Source organism: Drosophila teissieri, chromosome X (assembly GCF_016746235.2).
Source record: "Drosophila teissieri strain GT53w chromosome X, Prin_Dtei_1.1, whole genome shotgun sequence".
In the NCBI taxonomy this organism is placed as follows: Eukaryota; Metazoa; Arthropoda; class Insecta; order Diptera; family Drosophilidae; genus Drosophila; species Drosophila teissieri.
In genome coordinates, this window is record NC_053034.1 from 7,638,778 (window position 1) to 7,662,307 (window position 23,530).

Sequence of the window (23,530 nt, forward strand, 5' to 3'; positions counted from 1 at the left end):
TTTCACTGTTGCTTTTTGTTTTTATTAAAATTGTTCTCTTTGTTTTGTGTTTTATTTACATATAATAATAGTTTTACTTCATTTCAGACATTTGTTGAACATCGTTATCGTTACACACACACGGTGAATACACATGTGCATTTATATATTTATATATATATATATATATAAAGGGTTATTATTGTAACAGTTATTAGGTATACATACGTATATAAGATCTCGGCAACATTTAACAACAAATTTCTCTTATTCGTTTTAGTTTTAGTTTCTGTTTTGTGTGGCGATTTTCATTTTCTCACATTTATTGCACAATATATATTTATATATATATTTATGTGTATATATATATATATATGTATATAGAATTCTTTAAATAATAGCATGTTGTACTTGAAACTTGCACTAAACTATAAATTGTACAAAAAGATTTCTCAGTTTTTCCGCTTTTCATTCAACTCTTAACTTGGTTGTTGTAGTTTACTCATATCTTTTATCAACTAAAGCATTCTACATAACATGTAATCCTCTCCCCCCCTCGATCTTTTATTAGGTGGTGGCGGGAAAAGTGGGCGTGGTGGGGTCTAGACTTGGGAAACTTTGAGGTTGAACCTTAACTAAAAAAAAAAAAAGAAACACACGCTTCTTGCACCCGTCCTCTTTAAACTTTAACTGTGTAGTGTACTGATTTATCAGTATGTTAGTGGTTCTATATCCTTTTGACACACTTACTTAAATAATAATAATAAAAAGATACATTGAGTTGCGTGTGTTTGTGTGTGCGTTACAATACCTCTGCGCTCACCTTAAAACAAAAAAAAAAATAAAATCTCGATGACTTCTACAACTAAATTCTGTCCTTATGCTACATATATATATATTTATAGATATATATGTTATTCATATATATATTCATATAAAATCTCCCTTTTTTGAAAGGGTTCTTTTCTAATTATTATAATTATTTATTCTTTTGGAGGCACAGCCACCATTTTGAACTTTAGGCCCTGTTCTGCTTCTTTTAGACAAATTCCCCTATATTTTCGATGTTTCTCATTTTTCTGGGGAGGGGAGCGGGGATACTTGGGATACTATAATCGATCGAGTGAGAGAGATAGATGTGGCTATAGACGATCAATGACAACGACAACAATTGCAAGCGAGCGCCACAACAACAACAGCAACAACAATCAATTCAACTACAACAAATAACTAAATGTGCATTGAGCAGCTTGCGGCCACGCCCTCTTGCCATTCCCACTACCACGTCCACAAATCCTCCCCACGCCCACCGCCTCCTTGTCCCCATTATACGTCTGCATCGCCTTCTATTTGGTTTCATCCTGGTCCATCGGCTCCTCGGAATCATCGCGGGATAGAGTTCTGTAGAAGAGATTTACACAAGGTTAGTCATTGGTTTCATTCATTGCTGAGCTAGTGAACAGGACCACCAAACCCACCTGTGCATCGACTGCATCGAGAGGCCAGCCATGGCGTTGATCGTCTCGGACTCGTCGTGCTCCACCTTGAGCGTCTCCAGCGCAGACAAGCCCACCGTATGCTCCAGCATCCTCACGCAGGGCCAGTGCGTTTGCTGAATCAAAACCGAAACAGATGTAACAGTTAGCTAGGAGATCAGCAGGCCATCCAAATATATATTATATTCACCTGAATGGCTATCGTCTTCTGGAGCGTATTGATGGCATTCTGGCAGGGCGGGCGCTCCAGCTCGGCCTTAGCTATGGGAGCAGCGGGATCGCCGAGCAGCGCCCGCACACACTCCTGGGCGGAATCACAGATGGCGGCCAGATCGTAGCCGCCCTCGAGGGCCAGCACCACTTTGCCGTTGGCCAGCTGAAGTAGTTCGCGGGTCATGAACCCAAAGCAGGCCGGTGAGACATGGTAGCCACCCAGCGGTGCCGGATGGCCGGTGGCCGCATCGAAACCGGAGGATACCAGCACAATGTCCGGATTAAAGCTCCGCGCGATGGGCATCACAACGGTACGGAATGCAGCGATATACTCGGCGTCGCCCAGTGGCGGATTAAGTGCCCCAGACCATGAGATGTTCACGTTAAAGCCGAGACCAGCACCGGAGCCGCACTATAAACAAATAAATGTTAACGATACGCCTTGAGCAACATATAAAAGACGAAAACTCACCTCTGTGGGTCCACCTGTGCCGGGAAAGAAGTTACCGTCATCGTGTCGATGTATGGAAAGATATAGAATGTCGGGACTTTGGTAGAATGCTTGCTGTGTGCCATTGCCGTGATGCACATCCTGCAAAATAGGTGGTTTACACGGTAATTTAGTTATCAATCAATGGATAACAAGGAAATCAAAACTCACCCAATCGACAATAAGGATGCGCCGCACCTCGGGCATCCGCTGACGTAGCAGCTTGGCCGCAATGGCGATCGAATTGAAGAAACAGAAGCCCATGGCCAGATTGGCCTCCGCATGATGGCCCGGCGGCCGCACAACGGCAAAACCATTCCGCAGGTCACCCTTGGCCGTCTTGAGCGCCAAGTCGATAACACAACCGGCGGCCATTCGTGCAGCGGTGGCCGTATGGTGCTCATTCCACGTGGTATCCAGATCCACACCCAAACCGCCGCACGACAGACGAACGAAGCTGGCCGACAACGTGTTCTCCAACTTGGGCCTGCTCAACTGACACTGATTCGAGCCGAAGAGCATGGCATGCGCCTCTGTGTGCACACTCTGCAGCTCCTCCTGCGTCGCCTTGCGAGCGCGCAGGCGATCGCAACGCTTCACCAGATCCGTTTCATTCAGCCGTGCCCACACGCTCTGCAATCGACCACTGTGCTCCGGATGCTGGGCATTGTCCCCGCAAATACACGAGTGCTTCAGCATAAGCGGATCGTAGGCCAAACCGGTGGTGACCTTGTGCGGCGGTGAACCACTCGCCGTTGGCTGATGGTTACGCAATTGGCTGGCATATAGGGTGCTCATTAGCTGGCGGTGCTGGCGATGCGGCAGCGAGAGGTTGACGGGCGGTATATGATCGGCCGACGAGGATGTGGCTATCGGTGCCGGCTGCTGTCCAGTGTCGGGAATCTGACTTAGACCATGTGGCCCCAGCGGCACCAGCGGACTGCTAAGCGTTCGCGAGAGCGGACGCATCAGGCTCTTCGCCAGTTCTTCCTCCTGCTGCAGGAGCAATAGCTGCTCCCGCTGCTGTTGCAGATACTCCTGGTCCCGCAGCTTAATGCCGGACTTTGTGACGGAGGCGGAGACGGAGATGGAGTTACCGGACGTGGTGTGCGGCGCACGGTAAGCGGCTGCCGCCGCCGCCGCTGCCAAAGCTTCGGGCAGATTCTGGGACGTACTGGTGGCTATCGTGTTGGTCAGCACCGTCTTCGGCGGTTTTTTCTTGTCCGTGAGGTCCATTACCTCGGCGGCCGAGTCGTCGTCCTCCTCCTTCAGCTGCGCCTCACGCACCACGCTCACGCCGGCGGCGGCAGCGGCTGCTGCAGCAGCTCCGCTGCGAGTGAGGACGGTTTGACGGACTTTCTGGTTAACCACCTGGTGCTCGTACGCCTGCCGTTCCGCCTAATGAGAATATATAAATGTAGATATTAGGAAAGGATCTTTGCTAAAAGATCAAGGGAGTAACCCACCTCACTATTCTCGTAGTGCGTCTGGACCACATTCAACTGCACAGCGCCGGTCAGCATCGGATGGCCAAGGGGCAGTGGTGCCGACTGCGTTCGTCCCAGCGGCCGGTGGCCCTGTTTGTGCAGATGCACCTGCGCCACCTGGGCGTCCGTGATGGGCACGTTGTGCTGGTGGCCCGCATAGAGGCCATGGCCATGGCCATGTCCGTGCCCATGGGCATGTGCGTGGGTGCCGTGTCCATGACCATGGCTATTGGTCGGTGGCAGTGAACCGGCGGCGGCGGCTGCTGCTGCCGCTGCAGCGACGGCGGCGGCATGGAGATTAACCCCCGAGCCGGCCACACTGCCCAATTGCTGCATGTAGGACGACGACGAGGGCAGAATGGTGGAGGCGGCATGCGCCTGCGGTGGCGCCACATCGCCCACCAGCGAGGCCTGCGACGACGATGTCGAGGTGGCCGATGCACTGCGCACCACCGGCGACGGTTGCTGTGGCGCTATCCCCGTGGCCGGAATCATGGCCAGCGGCGCCGGTTGGCGGCCCACGAAGGCCATGCCCAGTGGGTTGTAGTAGCCCGGCTGACCGCAGCCACCCTGGGCGGCAGCCAGTGCCGCGAACATGGCATGCGCCTGGGCCTGTGCCTGCGCCTGGGCCTGAGCCTGGGCAGCCACCTGGGCATTCACCTGGGCATGCGCCTGCGCCGAGTTGGGTAAATGCGGTCGCCCCAGCGAAATGTTCGGCAGCGAGGGCGAGCTGAACAGTGGCAAATCGTTGATGCTGCTCCGCTGGCCCGGCTGATATTGGCTGCCCTCCTCGTTCTCCTCCTGGATGGGTGCACTCGTCGGTGATCCACGGCTACCGACCACGCCCACCGCCAGCGCGGCTGCCGAGGGCGGCGAATTGGGTCCAGAGTCCGGTGTACTGTTGCAGTCTAAGGATTTCGAAATAGTTGCACATACGATTAATTAGGATTGTAACTAGAACACTGCGAGTTATGGGTTAAGTTAGCTGAGCGAGTTGGTCAGTGGCGGCGTCGTAAAAAAGGGTTAATTGAACAAACAGCATTAGGAACAACAGCGAAAACAACATTAAAACGATAGCAACAATAATTACAAGTTCAAATGCTCAATTAAAAAGTTATAAACATTTCAAAGGAGCATCCATAGGATATTCTAGAGACTTTTATTGAAATTTAAATGGACTTCGCCTGATTTATCCCCGTATTCCAAAGGTACTGATGGGTCTGGACGATGGTGATGGTGGTGGTGATGGTGATGGTGATACGTACTTGTGAGAACCGAGTTCTTTTGCTGCCGGCGCTGCGCCGCCTGGAGGAGTCGTTCGTGGCGCCGGGCTCCCGCCGGTCCTCCGATGCGGGCCTTGCGCTCGATGACGCTCTGCTTCAGCCGGATCTTCAGCAGGTTGGGTTCGGATGCTGTTGTGGGAGCGGTTCACACGTGTGTGTTGGGTTAGTTCGGGGGTTAAGAGCATTGGGCATAAGTAGAACACACGGGTGGGTAGCGAACTCAAACGCTCTGCTTTCGCAAACATACTTGCAAGTTAGTTATTAGAGGGGTTTCACTGTGAAAAAGCCATGCTTCTTGCTGATTGCTGATTGCTACTCATTTTCATCTGAGAGTTATTTCATCTATCACTAAAGTTATTAGTCGAAATGATACAAAGTCTGTTCCCCTGTCAATTGTGAGGGAAATTTATAATCCTCAACTGCTGTTTCTAATTATACACTAAATTTCCACTTACTGCAATTTATTGGGCAGTAAATCTTGGCGTATAAATGACGCGTATTTGAGATGCTTCTATTTACCCAACCCTATTTATAGACGTAGGTATTCACTGTAAGTTGATTGCTTAACTTGAAATCTCCCTGTTTAATATTTTGTAACTATGCCAGGCTTGTAATGGATCAACAACTGAAACCTCTTATCCAAAGCCATCTTACTCAATCGAAACGAACCCAATCGTAGGCAGCAATTACCCAATGTATCTTTTCTAAACCATTCATCCTGCGGCAATCTAGTTACGTGACCCTACAAAATATATATTTTTATCTGCCTTTTTCCACCTCTTTTTTTTTATTTTGAGCTGTTAGACAATACGTCAAAGTTACAGGCAAAAAAAAAAAAAACGATGCGTATTAATATGAAACTCAGGCGGCAAGAGCTTTTCATTCACTGCGATTCTGCGGTTTGCGGGGGGAGGAGGGTAACTGGGATTGAGAAAGATTTTCCTCGTCCCACCTGCTGGCAATGTAGTATTCCACATATAAGAATATGCGATAATTCACTCACCTGTCTTCCTTAGCGGAAAATCGGATTCATATTTGAGCAGTGAGGGGGGCGGCTGAGGTATTTTGTACGGATGCGCACTGGTCACGGTTCCGGCTGGGAGGGATTCGCCCGAGGAGCTCTTCACCACGCCGCTGCAAAGGAAGTGCGTTCGGATTATTGGTGGCACATCAGGTGTTTCAAGTGGGATGTAGGCTATGCCTTAAGTTATACTCGTTTATTGTGCTTGTGGCGAAAATCCATTAGAAAATACTTTTTTGTGGAATTTTTCTATTTACGTTGTGCACTTTGTGTTCAGTTACCAAGGAATTTCTTTCGATAGTTGCCATTTCAGTACTTAGTATATATTTTGCACAAGTTTAAACAAATATTTCTGATTGTGAATGTAATATTACTCACCGATTCCTGTAGGGCGACGTTGTCGTTGTGCCATTCGAGGCCGCCGCCTGCGACTTCCTGCTCAGGATGAAGCACTGTCAAAGGATTAGGGATACAGATCAGTTGTGGGCTCCTTTTGGGATTCGGATACAGTGCTTTAAGCTATTGCATATCGCATATCTTACGTTGAGAATCTGTTTGACCTCGGGACTGGCATTGGCACTACAGTTCTGCTTGAGTTTCATGCCATCCCTGCCGCGTGCCTGTTGCTGCTGCTGTTGCTGCTGCTGCTGCTGATGTTGCTGCTGGTGCTGTTGCTGCTGGTGTTGCTGCTGCTGCTGTTGCTGCTGCTGATGTTGATGCAACTGCTGGCGATGTTGCTCCTGAGCGACCGCAGCGGCCGCAGCAGCGGCGGCGGTCACCATGCTCTCGTTTCGCAATTCCTGGAAAGCGCCATGTGAATTCACCGCAAACTGAATAATTACAATAAGTTCGAGAGAGAATCGTTTGTTTGTTTGTTGTTTCTTATCATGTTTGGGGGGGGGGAGGAGTAATAGTTAAGTTATTAGAGCTACGTTTGTTTGTTGCTGCTGCTGCTAGTTATCTTCGATGTTATCTTTTGCCCATATCAATTGATGTGTGTTAGCAATGCAGCCATGTGGCTTGTATTGATAATAAGCTAATTACTCATCCCACATTCGGATTTATCCATGTGTATATAGTAGGTGGTTTCATTTAAAACTGAATGGTGACTAATTCAAAATCTTGCTGCTTTTACGACATACATAGATTGATACAAATGCCAAGTATCTGGCAAAATAGACTTTTTCTGGAACATTAAAGACCTGTACGACATGGCTATATAGAATATACTATATTCAATATAGAATATAGACTACAAAGTGTTGACGATGGCCTTAGTCATCGCACAAGTCGCTTCCGACACTTCCGGCACGATAATATAATGTATGTACATTTCACATACCACGTATGTATGTTGTATGTATATAATTTCATTTTATTTCAATTCTCTTTTACTTAGTTGTCTGTTTTTATTTATTTGTATTTGTATTTTTATTTTTATTTGATTTTTGGTTTTCACTTTTGTTTTGTACTTCTGTCTGTCGCTCCCACACAGCCATAGACATGTTCGCATTATCACCACATCATCATCATCGACATATTCATCATCATTGTTATTATTATTTATTAAGACGGGCAAAAAAAGAGGAAATAACTAGCAGCAACAGCAACAAACAGACTCGTAGAGCAGCTAAACCAAACTGCATCAACTACTCACTTGATACTTGTGCTCCAGTTGGAGTTTATGCTCCAATTCCATTTGCTTCGATTGCTCCTGAAACGAGTTGATAAGCCGCTGCTTCTGCAGCTCCTGGCTCTTCTTGAGCTGCAAAGCCGAACAACAAATAGTATTAGCAGAGATCTTACAATTAATTAGAGTGTTCGGATGAAATTTACACAACTAATTTGAAAAGGGAACGTGACGCACAAGAACTTCTTTTGCCTCACATTCTCACATACATTTGTACATACAGACAATCAATCAGAAAAACGAATTCATTTAAACAATGTTTTCCACTAAGCTGAACACTTTACTGAGTTTATTTCAAAATTGTGGCACTATAATCAGCTCTGGTCGATGACCGATAACGCATATTTGACTAATGCAATAGAAATTATATTAAATATTATCTTGGTTTTATTGGATTTATTGGTTTTTCATGACTAATACATCTGTTTTACCAATTTGCATGTTTCCCCACAACCTCAACACAAAATACATAGATTGCGATCAAAAGTCGCCGATCACCGATAACCAACGTTCGATGAATTTGCACATTTCACACTGAATATAATTTTTGGTTTTGGTTTTGGTTTTGGGTTTGGGTGTGGGTTTGGTTATTTTGGTTTTCCGTCTTCCTGATCAACTTGTGCTCTTGTGGATGTGTCATAATATTTGCATATTTCCCATGACCTTAGCAATATGCCTTTAGCCGCACACTCTCTACTTTTCACTCGGTGTGTGTGTGAGTGTGTGTATGTGCGTGCGAGTGTGTGTGTCACCCCCCACGCAGTCACACATGCAAAAATAAGCGAAAAATACATAAATAAATAAAGCAAATGATGTTTATCTCTTGTTTTTATTTGGTCTGCCTTGTTTAACTGCGAATTTTTCAGGTGGAAAAGACGGCGTTCTCACTTTTCAGCTTACTTCACTCAATAAATAATCTTTGGTTTCTGCTGGCACCTTTGTTTCTTGTTTCTTTTTCATAGATTTCTTTGCTTTTTGTAGTTTTCGACTGTTTGCTTTCGATATTTGATTATAAACTTTGTTGGCCAGGCACTTTTTGTTGTCTTGGGTTTTCCGAAAACTGCGTGTTTGGTCTCTAACGTTGAATGTTGTTTTGGGTTATTATTATTTTTTTTTTTTGTTAATGTTTTTCCCTTATTTTTTTTGTTTGTTTTGTGATTTGTATTTATTTTTATTTTGTAGTTTTTCTTTGGTGTTTGGCGCGCGTTCGCTTTGGCCTCGGCATTCGCTGGGAAATGAGGGAGGCGCTTTCATTTCAGTTTCACTCGGCCGACTGGCCCAACTGGCGAAAAAATCAAATATAAACACAAATTTCGAAACTGTTACGATGGCTGTGAATGTGGATGTGGATGTCGATGTGAATGTGGATGGCAAGGCAGAGAAAGAGCGCCGAAGAGCACAAAGCGGAAGAGCGATGAAGAAAGGGGTAAGCCGCGCCGAGAATGGAGAACGGACAACGGACAGCGGACAGCGGACAACGGAGAAAGGGGGGAGGCGTAGAGAGCGAAAACTTGGGTAGACAAATGGGCGTTTGGCTTCTGCGATAGAGAACCGTCAACAACATCATTACTCAAACATATCAACAATCGCATCTTACACTGCACAAAATCTAACTGCAATTCATGTTGCATAAGTAGGTAATCATCTCAAAGGTAACAAATAAGCTCATTTGCTTTAAACACACATATATCATTTAATGTTTGGTAAGTATACTTCGAAAATTTATAACCAATAGGTTGAGATCAGTTTTAAGTGAAGAAACGATTTGAAAGACGAATTTTTGTAGCCAGAAATTTGAAAATAGAAAATGGGCGATGGACCAAAGGGCAATTTTCACATCAGCCAAAATAAAGGCCTTCATTTCGTTTGCTGTACAGCAGAGGGAATCTTTACCATATGCCACAACCGATTCCTAGGAAACTGCAATCTCCCCCACTCCCCCTCCCCTCCCCTCCACGCCATGAAAGCCACGCCCCGCCGCCCCCAGAGGCACCCACCACCCCCTGGAGCGACGCCCGCTTGCACAACATTCGCCAGTTGCTATGGCCGATGCTATAATTATAAATACCTGCGCTATAATTATAGCGGGGCAAAAGACAACACACAGGCACGCCCATATAAATAGAAACACTGCGGTTCTTCGCAGCGGGCATAAAAAAAGATTCGATACGAAAAAAAAGGGCGGAGACACAAATACCAATTAAATTAAAGCGGAAAAATGCATTGTCTAAAACCCTCACCACTAAATGATCATCCACGTGCAAATGAAGAATTTCCGGATATTATTGAAAGGAAAATAGATTCAGTGGAATCGCATTAGTAATCGATCACATACTTGATGATCTATTCTTAGATTGTTTTGCTTATTTGTAAGTGGATAATTAATGTTGCAAATGATACAAATCAGAAACACGTTAGCCATATTAAGTCATGTATTTCGCAACTATTTCGAGATACAGATACAATGTAGATATCTAGATACTTGTCTTGTTGCTAGGAACTTCCAATTGGTAACATTACATATGTAGTAGTATATAGGATGGTTTAAGAACTTGTTATCTTTGGTCGGTCCATAAATCTTTTCTTCCCAACGCCAACGAATTCCAATTCTTACGCTCTCTTTCCCCCGAAAAATTCAAAACTATTCTCGCCTAATTTGTGTGCGAAGATCAAAGATCAATGATCATCTTCATTAAGATCTTGTCAACCCTCGCACAAAGACCTCCCACCACCCAACACCCACCGCCTACCTTACCGCCCACCTTACCGCCCACCCACTCCCCCATTAATTTTTGCTAATTTGCATTTTGCTCGTGCCACCGAAAAACGGAAAACGAAAACAGAACACAGAAAATGCTTAAGGAAAATAGTCTGAGGAATTCAATAAAACATTTTCACTGATTGCCAATTGTGTGTGTGTGTGCGTGTGTGTATGTGTGTGATCTAACCAGCCAAGTGTTTTTGTTTTTGTGTGTTCCTGTTAAAAATAGAGCCCGCAGAGTTTATAAAAGAACCAAAATAAATTCAAAGGAAAAAACCGAAAATAACAAAACGGCGAACGCGTTGATGAAAAACCAAGGCAGCTCTCCAATCGGATGAAAATGGGCAAAACGCACAGAAAATAAAATATTTCCCATGTTCAAAAACTCTGTGGCAATGCAGCTGCTATAAATGGGAATTTTTTAAATATTATAACTAAATGATCTTGAATATTATAGCTTTATAAAATACCTAACATGATGAAGAATTTCGAACTAATACTAAGTATTCAAAACATTCGAGTAGAATGTATACTTTTTAGTTACATTTCCGATTTCTTTCCGTGTATTGAGTGAGACTAAAAAGAAACTGTGGGCGGCGGGGTGTGGCAGGCTGAAGAAGAAGCACAGCACGTTGAACATAATGTTGCATATAAAATGCTCTTAAACGCTAAAAATAAAGATTTCAAACGAAAACAAAACAAAAGAAATGCGGCAAGAAAAAACAAAAAATAAAAAAAAAACACCAAAAAAAAAAAAGCACAAATTACGACAAAAATAAGAAGGCAAACTGCAGCCAAAAATCGTAGCATAAATAAATCCCCGAGACTATAAATTGAATGCAGGCAGTACCAGAAATACGAGGAAGATGAAGAAGAAGAGGAGGACGAAGAAGCGGCCCACAAAGAACAGGGGCGTTGGGGCGAAGGGGCGTGGCAGGTGGAGCGGCGGGCTCGACGGGGCAAGGGGAGCGGGTGGGGGTCGAGCAGGTGGGCCTGCTGCACATGCTGGCCATCATGCCCGGCTACAGTGGGCCCCACTCAGAGAGACACAAAGCAGCAGCCAATCACTTGGTGCGGTACAGTGAGCACCCGCTAGAAGCGCACTTACGAACCTACTTGCGCAAAAGTTAATTTGATAAAATTATATAATCGTTATATATCGCTACTTTTGATCAAATTTGTTCATTCCATTTATTTCTATTTCAAATTTTTCATTTAATATTTGTAATACTAGTTTGTAAATCCCTTTTATTGTCCTAAATCCCTATTATTATATTCTTGGCACATTTTGACCCCAATTATAGTCCATTATAGCCAGTGATGCCTATATATCCTCTGCACTGGCCCAACTTCTCCGACATTTCTCTCTGCGGCTGGCTCTCTTGACTCGGTTTCCGTCTATTTTTAGAGGATTTTATTTAAAAAATGCGCAAAAACTCATACATATTTTCGTAGTGAAAACAATAAATATAGAATCATTAAGTTGTACACGCGTTTAAATTTAGACTCCCAACAAGAGGAGCAGCATCGCATGGGCACTCACACACACACGCGCACACGCACACACACACACACACACTTATAGAAAAGTGTGTAGAGCCAGGCGAATAATGTATAAATAAAGCGGAAGGCGAAAAAGCTCAACAAAAATAAAACAAGATGAAAGAAACAAGGGAAATGTGAAAAAGCCAGCTGGAGGGAACTGGACTAAAAAAGCTGGCCAGCGATACAAAAAATTGGTCAAAGCCTAGAAAAGTATCTTAAATATTTAGGAATATTTTTACAGAATATCTGCATTCGCTATTTCTATGTAAATCTACGAACGTATGTTTTTTAGTTAGTTATAACAAAGTAAAATACAAAATGGAGTAATTATGAAAGTATTCAAATAATTACCAACACAACTGTGCTATTTAGTCACCCAAATATTATGAACATGTTCTAATGACGATTATAATGACGATAATACAACCCCAAGTGGCTATAAATACATTGATAACCCTTGTTGACTTTTTCCATATCTTCCCATGGAAACAACGACCCATATGATCTAATTTTTGAATTCATTCTTTAAACTACGTAATGATATAGGCAAATATTTCAATAGAAACCAGTTTGTGTTGTGTTCCAATGATTGAATTGATTGAATTAACATTCTGGTTCTTCATATGATGTGATATAGTATGGCAGACAAGACAATCTGCATAGCTGGCTATTTCATCACGAAACCCCGCGATTTGGGGGTATACCACTCACCTCCATGATCTGCTGATCGATATCCACGGCGGGATGGGGCTTGAAGTCCAATGTCAGAGTGGCCGGCGTTATGTGCAGCAATCGCTCATCGCTTCCGGCTTCTGATGGCAGATCTGCGAATTGACAATGTAAACACACAACTGAGCGAGCGAAATTGAATCGTTTTGGAGAGGGATATAGATAGGTGGTATAAATTCTATATACATATGTACATATAGACGTTTCTATGTATGTATAAATGTACATTTGTAAACCTCGTGTATGTACAAATATGTATATATTTAGATCTGGAGGAGGTGTGACTCGCTCTCCGCAACCGATTATGTAGATAAGGCCGCGCTTATCAGACGCTTTTAAAAATAAATCTAAAACGTATTTAGCCAACGCGTTGGACCTCGATTGTTGGTGTTCTTTAAATGTATGCGTGTACACTTACAAAAAATCTATCAAACAATTTTAATCTTATTTTAATATAAACCACTTTATATTAAAATTGATAATTATTAAGAGAATTTAACAGACAAGCTGAATTACTTTTTACACAACATTTTATTGATTATTGATTGATTAGAACCAAGGTTGTGGTCCTTTTTCTCAGTGCATCGACTATTTTTAGTAACCTTGTACAGTATATGCTAACAGCGATTACAACGATTTCCTCTACACATTTTCATCAGCTTTTTCTTCATATTTTGTCGCACGTGACGCTTAACATAACTTTTATTTCTTCCCCTCTTTCGCAATATGATAATAATATCTGCCATAGGAAAATGTTGAAAAAGCTTTGGGACAATCACGAAAAATCGGTTGGAAAATATTTCATTGATAAATATTTTCAGCGGAGAGAGGAGAAAGTGAGAGAGCGGGAATATTTCTTTCACTGGACTAATTGCGCGCCAATAAGAATGCAGAGATGACTAACCCAAAAGTCCAATTAGTAATGATTTTTCTCTCTGCTTTTTTCTCTCTCGCTCTCTCCCTCTCTATTTTTCTGTACGGCGCTGATCTAATCAGCAAAGTCGAGTTTTTTGGTCTAGAAATTGATTCCAATTGAATATTGGGCTATGTGACGATGCTAAAAATAGAATAACAAAGAGCAAAGCCAAAAACAGCAACAAAACAAAAGCAGCAACGCATGTGCATAATGTTTAAATGTACATATATGCTATACGCTTAAATCGTACTTAATTAACATTATCAAATAGGAAATGCAATTGAATAACACATTATCAAATGATAATTATAATGATTTGGTTTGAGTTAATTAGTGCAATACCTTTTATTTATGTAACGCAATAAAATATTCCGATTCCCAAACAAATTGTAATTTTTTTCCATGCTCTTAATCATTCAGGGCTTTAGGTTGGTCACTATCGTTGTGGCCGCTGCTGTGGGCGTGTCTACAAGTGTGTGTGCCGGTGCATATCTAACTGAACAGGCCGTGACCTGCTGCGCTGCTTGCTGCGCTGCTTGCCGCTCTGCTTCGCCGTTCTATTTTTAGCCGCCTTTATAAATCGTGCATGGCTTTGGGGAGTATATTTAGAAGTGGCAACACACACACACACACACACACAGATATTGCAACTGCCACTACAGGCACAGAAATAACAGCAGTGCATATTGCACAAAGCTCAGAAAAGCAAGTGCAAAATGTGAAACAAGATAAAATAACAAGGAAAACAAAAACAGAACCGACATTACATACATATACGTATGTATGTGCACTGTCGTGTGAAATTAAAACGTGAAGACAAAACCCAAATTGAAATTTCATGCGAAATGAAAGAAAATATCAGGAACGACGACGACTTTGTGATTCTCTATCGCTGACTATAAAGACAAGAACCATGAAAATCTCACTTAAGTTAAACTTTCGTTACCAATTACAATTTTCATACTTCTAGGGTATTTGCAAGTCCATAAAGATTGCCTTGCTTAAGCATTACAGGGTAAACGATAGAACGAAAAAGCCAAAGTGCAGTGCAGGTGCATAAGGTGCGAAAGAGATGGGGAGAGAGTGGTTTGCAATCAGCTGTTTTTGCTTTTTTCGGCAATGCCGTTTAAATAAAAGTAAATGCGTAGCGCTCTCTTACTCTCTCTCTCTCTCTCTCTCTCTCTCTAATTCTGGCTGTCTTCCTCCCACTAACCAGAAACTCACCTTCTGTGCACTTTTTTTTGTTGTTTTTTCAACTTCAAGGTCAATTCGTGTGTTGACATAGAAACCAGGCAACCAAATGGCACAACAAAAACAAAAGCACGTGTTTGTGTGTGGCCGCAAAACTGAAAGGTGCGGGCAGGGGGTTGGACAGAGGGGAAAAAAAAACGAAAAAAAAAGGTATAACATTTTATGGAGGGGGCGCACTGCTGTCATTGAAATTGAAACTGAAATTCAATTGGAAATTGATACGACAACAACAGAGAGTAAGAACGAGAGAGCAGCTTGATATTCACCCCACCCCCTGCTACACACAACCACCCACTCCTCTCTCTCTCTCTTTCTCGCTCTCTTCTTCCTTCCTCAATAAGTTTGTTTTGAGTGATAGCAAGGTTTCCGTGTGTGTGTTTGTGTGTGTGTGTGCCTTTGCATTTGTATTGTGTGGGTAAATTTCCAGCGCGCGCATTCTAAAAATAGAAACAACAACAGCTAAACTTTTGGGCCAGGCCAACAAGAAAAAAAAAATGCGAACGCCGACAAAACGTTCTCCTGTTTTTTTTTATTATTCTTTTTTTTTTTTTTTGTTGGTGTTGTTTCGTAAAGTTCTAGGCTACACCACCTCAAACTTGTAGAAAAAAACCCCCCAAAACAACATGAAAACACCCCAATTTTTTGGGTTTACCTTGACAAATTGAAAAGTCAAAAAGCACTGGCAATAACAATATCAAACTTTTGTGTGGTAGTTTACCTTTACTCATATGTATGTATGTAGGTTACGTTTAGAATTCATCGCTTATAACTTTGCCTCATTTCACTATATGAAAATTGAAAACCTTCAGATTACTAGCTTGAAGTTCCTATCTATTAGGCAAAATGTAATATCATAGGATAACCAAACGTGGAAAATATTTCGTTTGGAAAGAAAATGATTACAGAAATATGGCAATGTGTTCGTAGAGTTATAGAAACGATAGTGGGATTATTAAAGTTTATGTTTCGAATAATAACGATTTCACTGCATGAGTGTGTAGTTCTTCGTTCGAGGTAGTGCTAGATCTATTTCCTGCAATGACTCATCCAATTTGTGGCCAAATGCAGAACCTACAAGGTACACTACACTTTCCTTTCCTTCCCACCGACTAATACTGTAGTACTGTGGGTGAATGAAATGAATAAATAACGCAGCGACGCTGCTTTCGATATGATTACCCCACAGTGAAGACAGTGGCGTGGCGAGGTTTTCCGGTGGGGGGTTTTTGGTTGGACGGTAGGTTGACTGGGCTGTGGGAGGGGGGGATGGGTTACAAGGGCGATACATAAGTCCTAACGATTTTATATAACAGCTCAAACACACTGAGACACATATGTACAAACGGCGAAGTAAGTTTTATTCTTGGAATGCCATTACAATAAATGCTCCACTGGCACTGGAGAAAACAAAATTAGTGAGGGTTTTTCCTTTTACTACTACATTTTTATTTTTGTGGCAGAGGTGGCAACAAGCGGGGGTGGAGTGGGGAGGGAGGCATGACCTTCTTGCAGGTGCTGCGTGTTTCCCAATGAATGAGAATGAGAAGAAAGAAGTGTAACAATAGCAGAAAGGTAAAAACTTTTCACTTATTGCGTCTTAGACAATCAATACCTGACCCACATGCTGCAAAATGCAAAGCTGGACAATTAATTTCTATATATAATTATTATTCCTCTAATGTTTAATATCAAAAGAATGCCCACACAATACGGAAAACACTATTTAGGAAAACTGCGTAGATATATGTACTCGTATGTGCATTTATCATATTCTGAATAGTATTATATATAATTAATTTAATTTAAGTCAAAGCAAACAAAAATACAGTAAGAGGAGTTCATAATTGCACTTTTGAAACTAAATGACCAAAGAAGTATATATGAAGAATTCTTCTAATTAGTTGTATATATTCTTTAATGTGTAACGGAGTTAATAAGGTGTTTTATAATTAATGACAAAGTAAAGAACTAACTAAACTTAAGTAAACAAACTGGAGTAATACCCATTACAGTGTTGATATGCCTAAGTTTTTAACTTTGCTTTAATCAGAGGACGAATACCCCAGCCATTCTTTGAATGAAGGTGAGCTAATTTTAAATCGACCCCTGACCTTGCAAAATTTGCATGGTCTATATCCGGTTGAATAAGCGTTGAATACGATTAGAATAATAGCCACTCTATTAACGAGGGCAAAGGCAACACTTCCAAATAATTAATGCAACGATTTTCCCCACCCATTTCCCGCCCGTTCCATGGGAAATGTAATTTTCGTGAATTTCTAATGGCATATCGATGTCAAACAGCTGGATTTGGACGAACGACAGGGAAAGTGCCCCACTCCCCAATTTTTTTCCCCACAGCAATTAAACCCATATCCTGGCGAGGCATTCGAAAATGGTTATGGAGCCCAGTATAGAATGCCCGGAATCCCCGGACTCGTTCGTAGATTGCACGTGGCAAAATTCCAACAACATGACGGGGAAGGGGAGGGGGAGGTGGAAAGACGTGGCCCGGGTCTCCGGGTTTCATGGGCTTTACGGGTCTCGCTCGGTCTCCGGGTCCGGCCGTCAGTCAACAGTCCACACACACCCAAACACACACATACACACACACACACACGCTTACACCATCCAATTGAAAGGCAAGTAAATGTTGTTGCTGTTGCTTTTGTGTCTAAAAATAGACGAAAATCGATAAACGAATGTTTTTCTTTTTGGTTGTTGCAAACAAACAGACGGGGAGAGCAGCAACGAGCACGAGTATCGTGGAGCGAGAGAGCTGAGCACGAAGCGAAGATTACGGGGCTCCAAACCATCAACCATCTCCAAACCATCACGACCTACCAACCAAAGACCGAGACCGACCACACCGAACACCCAATCCACCCACTGCCCACCCGCTTTCTCGCTTTACACACCCCCCCAACCACCCACCGCCCACTTTCGCCACCCATTTTCCAGTCCATCCACGTGCTTGGCATTGGCAGTGGTTTCGATGGATGGCCAAAAAGGAAAACGGCCAAGATTAGTGCTGTGCAGTTGGCTATTTTTGGCTACTTTAAAATTATTGCTAAAAATATCTACATACCTATTGAAGTAAGATTTTTTTATACAAAATAATCAGTATTTCTTCGATAACAATAAAAGTAGTTGTCCAAAAGTGGAATGTCATACCTCGTTGAATTCGTAACAAAATTCCCTATCGATCCATGTGCATATATTGAAATTCTAATTTTTGGCCATTTTTCGCAAATTTTGATGATGGTACACCCCTTATCGAAAATGCAAAAAATGTGTCAAAATTTTTTTTTCGAAAATAAAAAAAGTAGGGATGAACATAGTTAGCTATGTTTATTAGCAGCACAAAACAGTCTTTATTTTAGCTGTAGTCCCATTTTTGGCCAAGTTATGGCTAAAACGCCGATTGAAAATATCCGATTTTTTACAACAATTTTTTTTTCGATTTTTTGATACAAAATAATCAGTATTTCTTCGATAGCATTAAAAATAATTGTCCAAAACTGGAATGTCATACCTCGTTGAATTCGTAACAAAATTCCCTATCGATCCATGTGCATATATTGAAATTCTAATTTTTGGCCATTTTTCGCAAATTTTGATGATGGTACACCCCTTATCGAAAATGCAAAAAATGTGTCAAAATTTTTTTTTCGAAAATAAAAAAAATTGGGATGGACATAGTTAGCTATGTTTATTAGCAGCACAAAACAGTCTTTATTTTAGCTGTACTCCCATTTTTGGCCAAGTTATGGCTAAAACGCCGATTAAATATATATATGATTTTTTACAATTTTTTTTCGACTTTTTTATACAAAATAATCAGTATTTCTTCGATTTCAATTAATTTTTGTTTAGACGCTGATATAAAGTTGGTCAATTTGACAAATAAAAGATTGAAGAAAAAAATGTCAACAAAATTCAAGATATTGTTAGAAAAAGCTTCGATTTGGATAGAAGATTAGATAGATTTTGAGTAAAATACGAACCGCCGATAGGAAAGTGTTCAACAAAAGAACTTCTGTAATTACAGCTTTACTTTCATGCGGGAAATCCGTCAGCTCTGGTGAAAATGAATCCCAACCACCTCAACCACCCCCTTAATTTCCCCACCCATCTATGTATATCTATTCAGTTCAGTTCAGTTCTGTTTGCCGTGAAAGAGACGAAAGCAACGTTGACGACCATGGACAATGTTCTTGTTGTTGTTCCGGGCCTGCCCGGGACAAAAAGTTAGTAGATCCCACTGTACAGAGCCACCGCCACCCGGTGAACCCCCCTCTGTTCGGGCAAATGAGAGAAGCAACAAACGCACAGTGGTTCAAGCTGTGCAAATATTTAACTGATTTGATTGACAGCTGGCAAAGAATTTGCTCTTGAGATGGTGAAAAGTGTGTTCCTCAATATTTGGATACACCATCTGCCACATGGAGGAATATACAATTGAAATTGAAAGTTGGTTATTTGGTGAATAGTTTGAGCCATTGTTCTCGGTCTAAATAGGGCGCCAAAACATTTGCCTACATTCTCGCTGGCTGAATGGCTTAAATCAATAAAATAGTGAATTGGAAAAGCCAAACTGATTCTATGTCGGAAAAACGTGCCAAAATTGGCACGTGTTAAAAGGTTTTAGGTTTAGCCACTGATACTGTATTTTATCTAATTATTTTTACAACTTCCTTTTAATTTGCTTTGAGCATGGCCTTGTAATTCCCAACCTGTTCGCTTCGGGCTTTGAATACCGTTATTTGCCAGCTTCGGACCAATGTGCATCATCCATTGACAGCGCAGTTCTGGCCCGCTTTTGTGTATGTGCTTATTACAGTTATTTTTGGAAGGCAACACACACTAGCACACAAACACACACCCACACGTACTGTGTAAGCTTTTGTTTGGGCATGTGTGCGTGTGGTCTGTGTACATTTTGAGTTATGTATTCCGAATGTTGTTAATGCCATAGCTATAGCTACAGCTACAGCTAACAGCTATATGCAGGTTACATACGAACAGCCCACAATGTTGAGTATAATTTCGTATAATAACCACCCAATACTGCCCTAAACTAAAACCCAATTTAACTATGAAACAGGGGAGCAGGGCAGGGCACAGGATTTTTCAGGGTCCTTTATTCCCACTTACCGTGTATTGGTATTCTATCGTCGGGACTAGACATTTTGCATATGGAATTGGGGGAGGGCGGAACCTGCAACAAATCAGAAAAACAAATTAAACAATATGCCAAAAAAAATTCATTTGAACAATTTTACAAAGATTTGCTTCATTATTATTTAGTAGAAGTGTCTTGTAGCCCGTGCAACATCTAGTCCCCCATCATTAAAAATACTCAAAAATCAGAAACTATAAAAAATAAAAACATTTACATGAAATTCCTGGAAGTCGACCGTTATCTACAACATGAGATTTTCCTTCTCAATACTGTTATGGAATAAAAGCGTATTAATTCAATATGAAAACCACTTGTTCGTCGTAATCTTAAAACTTAAAGATCCGCTTTATCTCTACTTTATGATTCTGAGTCATTTGGTGAAGAATCTTTTCCCATGGGGAAATGCCGCACTTCCTTAAACAAACACACAAATAACAGATTGCACATAAATGCATACGTACGTATGTACGTACGTGCATACATACATACATATGTTTTCAATATGAATGATTCTGCCCGAGAGCTCAAAACAAAAATTTCATTCAAAATAAATTCGCAGAAAGAGATAAACATGGAAAAATAAACCGAAAAACAAGTGCCTGATAAGGCAAGAATTTTTTGGAAAATTTTTGTTGTCATTTTCGGAACTGCGATAATGATATGTGCATATATGTATATATTTATATGTACATACATATATGTAAAAATGAATTCTTGTTTGTTTCTCTTGTCTCTTCTCGTTTTTATTTTTGGTTTGTTTACAGTCGAAAGCACTTGATAGGGGAATTTTTACTGATCGGAAATAAATTAAATGTTCTTTCTAGGTGCGCCTCTTTGGGGGCGTGGTCGACCAAATAAATTGACCTTCACAAACACAACGCACACACACACATCCACATATACATATGCGTACATATGTGACGCACAAAACAATTTCCGTTCACTAATTACACGAGCAAATAGAACAAAAGCCACCAGCAACCAGAAAACCAAATGGCAGAAATTGCATTGTAAATAAATTACCGTTAAATCGGTTCCAATTAAGTACAAAACCATGCGACTATATTCATAAATAATTCAAGCAATTAATTTCATAAAAACATGTGCAATTGAGGAATCGTAGGAAGAAGGATTACCATAAAATTCGTAAACGGTAACAAAAATAAAATCAAGGTCACACTTGGCCAGCGTTTTTACAAATTGAGTTCGCTCAATTTAATTGGCGGGAAACATTTGGTTATATGTACATACATATGTACACATTCATATACATATGTATAAGGTAAAAACATATGATGTAATAAGCACATTGTCATCTTGCGGGGAGTTTCAATCAAGACAAACAATGAATCATAAACAAAGCCAATAAAAAAAAAACAAAGAAATTAGCTGTGTGGTTTGAGGTTCTCTTGTGCATTTCCCTATTAAAACAATAGATAACGGGGTACAACAGATCAGACCAGAGTAAATTAGAAGCCAGAATTTAATAGAATCAAGTTAATTAAGAAATATTACTGCAAGAAAATACACAAGCAAGGTCACACTGGTAAGTTGGTAAAATAAATTTGTAGCCACAATCAATTTCCACAAGTTGTAAATTCGAATTGCTGTTGCTACTAAGATCAAAAAGAAAACTTTTCCCCCGCCTCAAATTTAATGTACAGAATAAACAAATTAATTTGAGGGGCGGCATGTAGCTAGAACAGTAAGTTGGCAGCCTCTATTTAACGTGGTCGGTCATATTAAATTAATTATAGTCATCAGTGGGATGCATTGTGGGCTAGAAATGCGTGTTTCCCACTGAGACGACAACAGCACTCAAAACATAAAGAATATTCTTTAAATAAATAATGGGTCTGTTTACAAGATTGTTGAAGAAATTTTCTAATGAAAATGTAATTTAAAATTGTCCAACAATTTGATTCGTATTAAATTGTAAGACAAGAACTTTGCCTAATGAGTGCCCACTGTAGTTGGGTAAATGAATAAAAAGGAGAACAAATAGAGAAGAGGGGAGGCGACGGGAGATCGCGAAGAAGAATGAGAAGTTCGGCTCAAAGCAAACGAAACAACAACAAAAGATCCGCAAATTCCATTCTGTGGCCGTTGCTTTTGTTGTTGTTGTTGTTCTTGTTACTGTTTTATATTTTTCTTCTGGCATCATGTTGATAACCAAGAAGAGAGAAGAAGAAGTAGGAGAGGAGGCGTAGAGCGCAAAGAAGAAGGAGGAGAGCAGAAGAAGCGAGCACAACATAAACCAGTTCAATGCGCTTTGCGATGGAGCTTTTATTATTTATTTTTGCTTCATTTTCTTTTTGTTGTTCTTGTTTTTTTTTTTTTTTTTTTTTTGGGCGGCAGCCACATTTGCAGCAACTTTACTAAGTGAAAAAAAAATCAAATCATCAAATGCAGAGAGTAAGAGCGAGCGAGAGAGCAACAGAAACAGATGAGAGAGAGGGGGAAGAAGAGAGCGCGAGCACTTCATTTAGCACGCACACACTTGTTACATAAATAACGGCGAATCGAGTGAACAGCAAGACAGGCGAAAAAGAAGCCTGGCTGATTTAATAAGAATATGTTGTTCCTCCTCCTCTCCACGCATGCTAATAAGAATACACGGGGTAAAGACAAACAAACAAACATAAATACCTCTTCCAAGTGGTGCAAACTGCTTACTGCTGCTATTGTTGTTGCTGTTGAATTTTTGTATTGTCGCTTTTCCAACTTGTTTCACAAAATGCGAAAAATGATTAACGAAAATATAAAATAAATAACGCACTCTCTCTCGCTCTCACTCTATATATATGTGTGTGTGTGTTGATAAATATATATATATATATATATATATACCGAACGATGAATTCACGACTTTTTTAAGTTAATTTTTGTGTTGTTGTTGCTGCTGCTGCTTTTTTGTGGACGTATATTTTTGCGCTTATTTTTTATTCGCCTTTTTGCTTTTTACCTTCTTTTGCTTTTCTCTTTCGTTACTTGTTGTTGTTGTTTTTGTCACTTTAGCAGTTTTCGCAGTTTCTTTTTGGTACTAGTACTACGACAACTGCCTCTACTTTTTTTGCCTCTTCTCCTCATCATCGCTCATTCTCTTTTGCTTGTTGATTCGCCCACAATTTATTCCGTTTTTTTTCGCTTCTGCACGCGCACGCACTTTTCTTGTTGTTGTTGTTTTGATGTTACGAAAAAAAATTTGAATTTTTGCCGCAGGAAAACAGAAAAAAAAACAAGAAAATTATTATTTTCGAATTTTTTGGGGTTATTCTTTGGAAAACGCGCGATTTCCTGTTGGATTGGACTTTCTGGGACGACGCGACGCAAAAAATACAAATTTATGTTCCGAATTCCACGACTATTAGAGATGGAACCACATCGATATCTATTCGGTACTATCGATGTTATCAAAGAGTTGGAAACATCGATGTTGTTCTTGACTAATCGATTACTATTGCAGTAGCGCAGCTGGTGGTTT

At 41.1% G+C, this 23,530-nt stretch overlaps 1 protein-coding gene across 5 annotated transcripts; it reads right to left on the reverse strand.

Moving 5' to 3' along the window:
- Window positions 1–23,420, reverse strand: LOC122623480 (histone deacetylase 4). Of its 5 annotated transcripts, none has more exons than XM_043802671.1 (14): window positions 23,012–23,420; window positions 20,019–20,082; window positions 12,677–12,789; window positions 7,627–7,734; window positions 6,512–6,799; window positions 6,348–6,421; window positions 5,952–6,082; window positions 4,931–5,077; window positions 3,645–4,573; window positions 2,350–3,576; window positions 2,161–2,280; window positions 1,666–2,100; window positions 1,458–1,591; window positions 1–1,380 (listed from the first exon to the last, which is right to left on the reverse strand). In XM_043802671.1, the coding sequence occupies exons 2-14, from the start codon at window positions 20,050–20,052 to the stop codon at window positions 1,326–1,328; spliced, it is 3,795 nt and encodes a 1,264-aa protein (XP_043658606.1). In that variant the 5' UTR covers window positions 20,053–20,082; window positions 23,012–23,420; the 3' UTR covers window positions 1–1,325. The 5 variants fall into 5 exon arrangements, with proteins under 5 accessions (XP_043658606.1, XP_043658607.1, XP_043658604.1 ...); XM_043802672.1 differs by having other exon boundaries at window positions 6,512–6,769; window positions 22,696–23,420; XM_043802669.1 differs by having other exon boundaries at window positions 22,696–23,420.
- Window positions 23,421–23,530: the final 110 nt, after the last annotated feature.

What these genes read in the sequence shown, in the direction of transcription:
- LOC122623480 (XM_043802671.1), bottom strand. Translation starts at nt 20,052, where the DNA reads ATGTCTAGTCCCGACGATAGAATACCAATACACG. An exon ending in TTTTCCGCTAAGGAAGACAG is followed by an intron (nt 5,078 to 5,951) that starts GTGAGTGAATTA and finishes CTCCCACAACAG; the next exon opens with CATCCGAACCCAACCTGCTG. An exon ending in GCATCCTTATTGTCGATTGG is followed by an intron (nt 2,281 to 2,349) that starts GTGAGTTTTGAT and finishes CCTATTTTGCAG; the next exon opens with GATGTGCATCACGGCAATGG.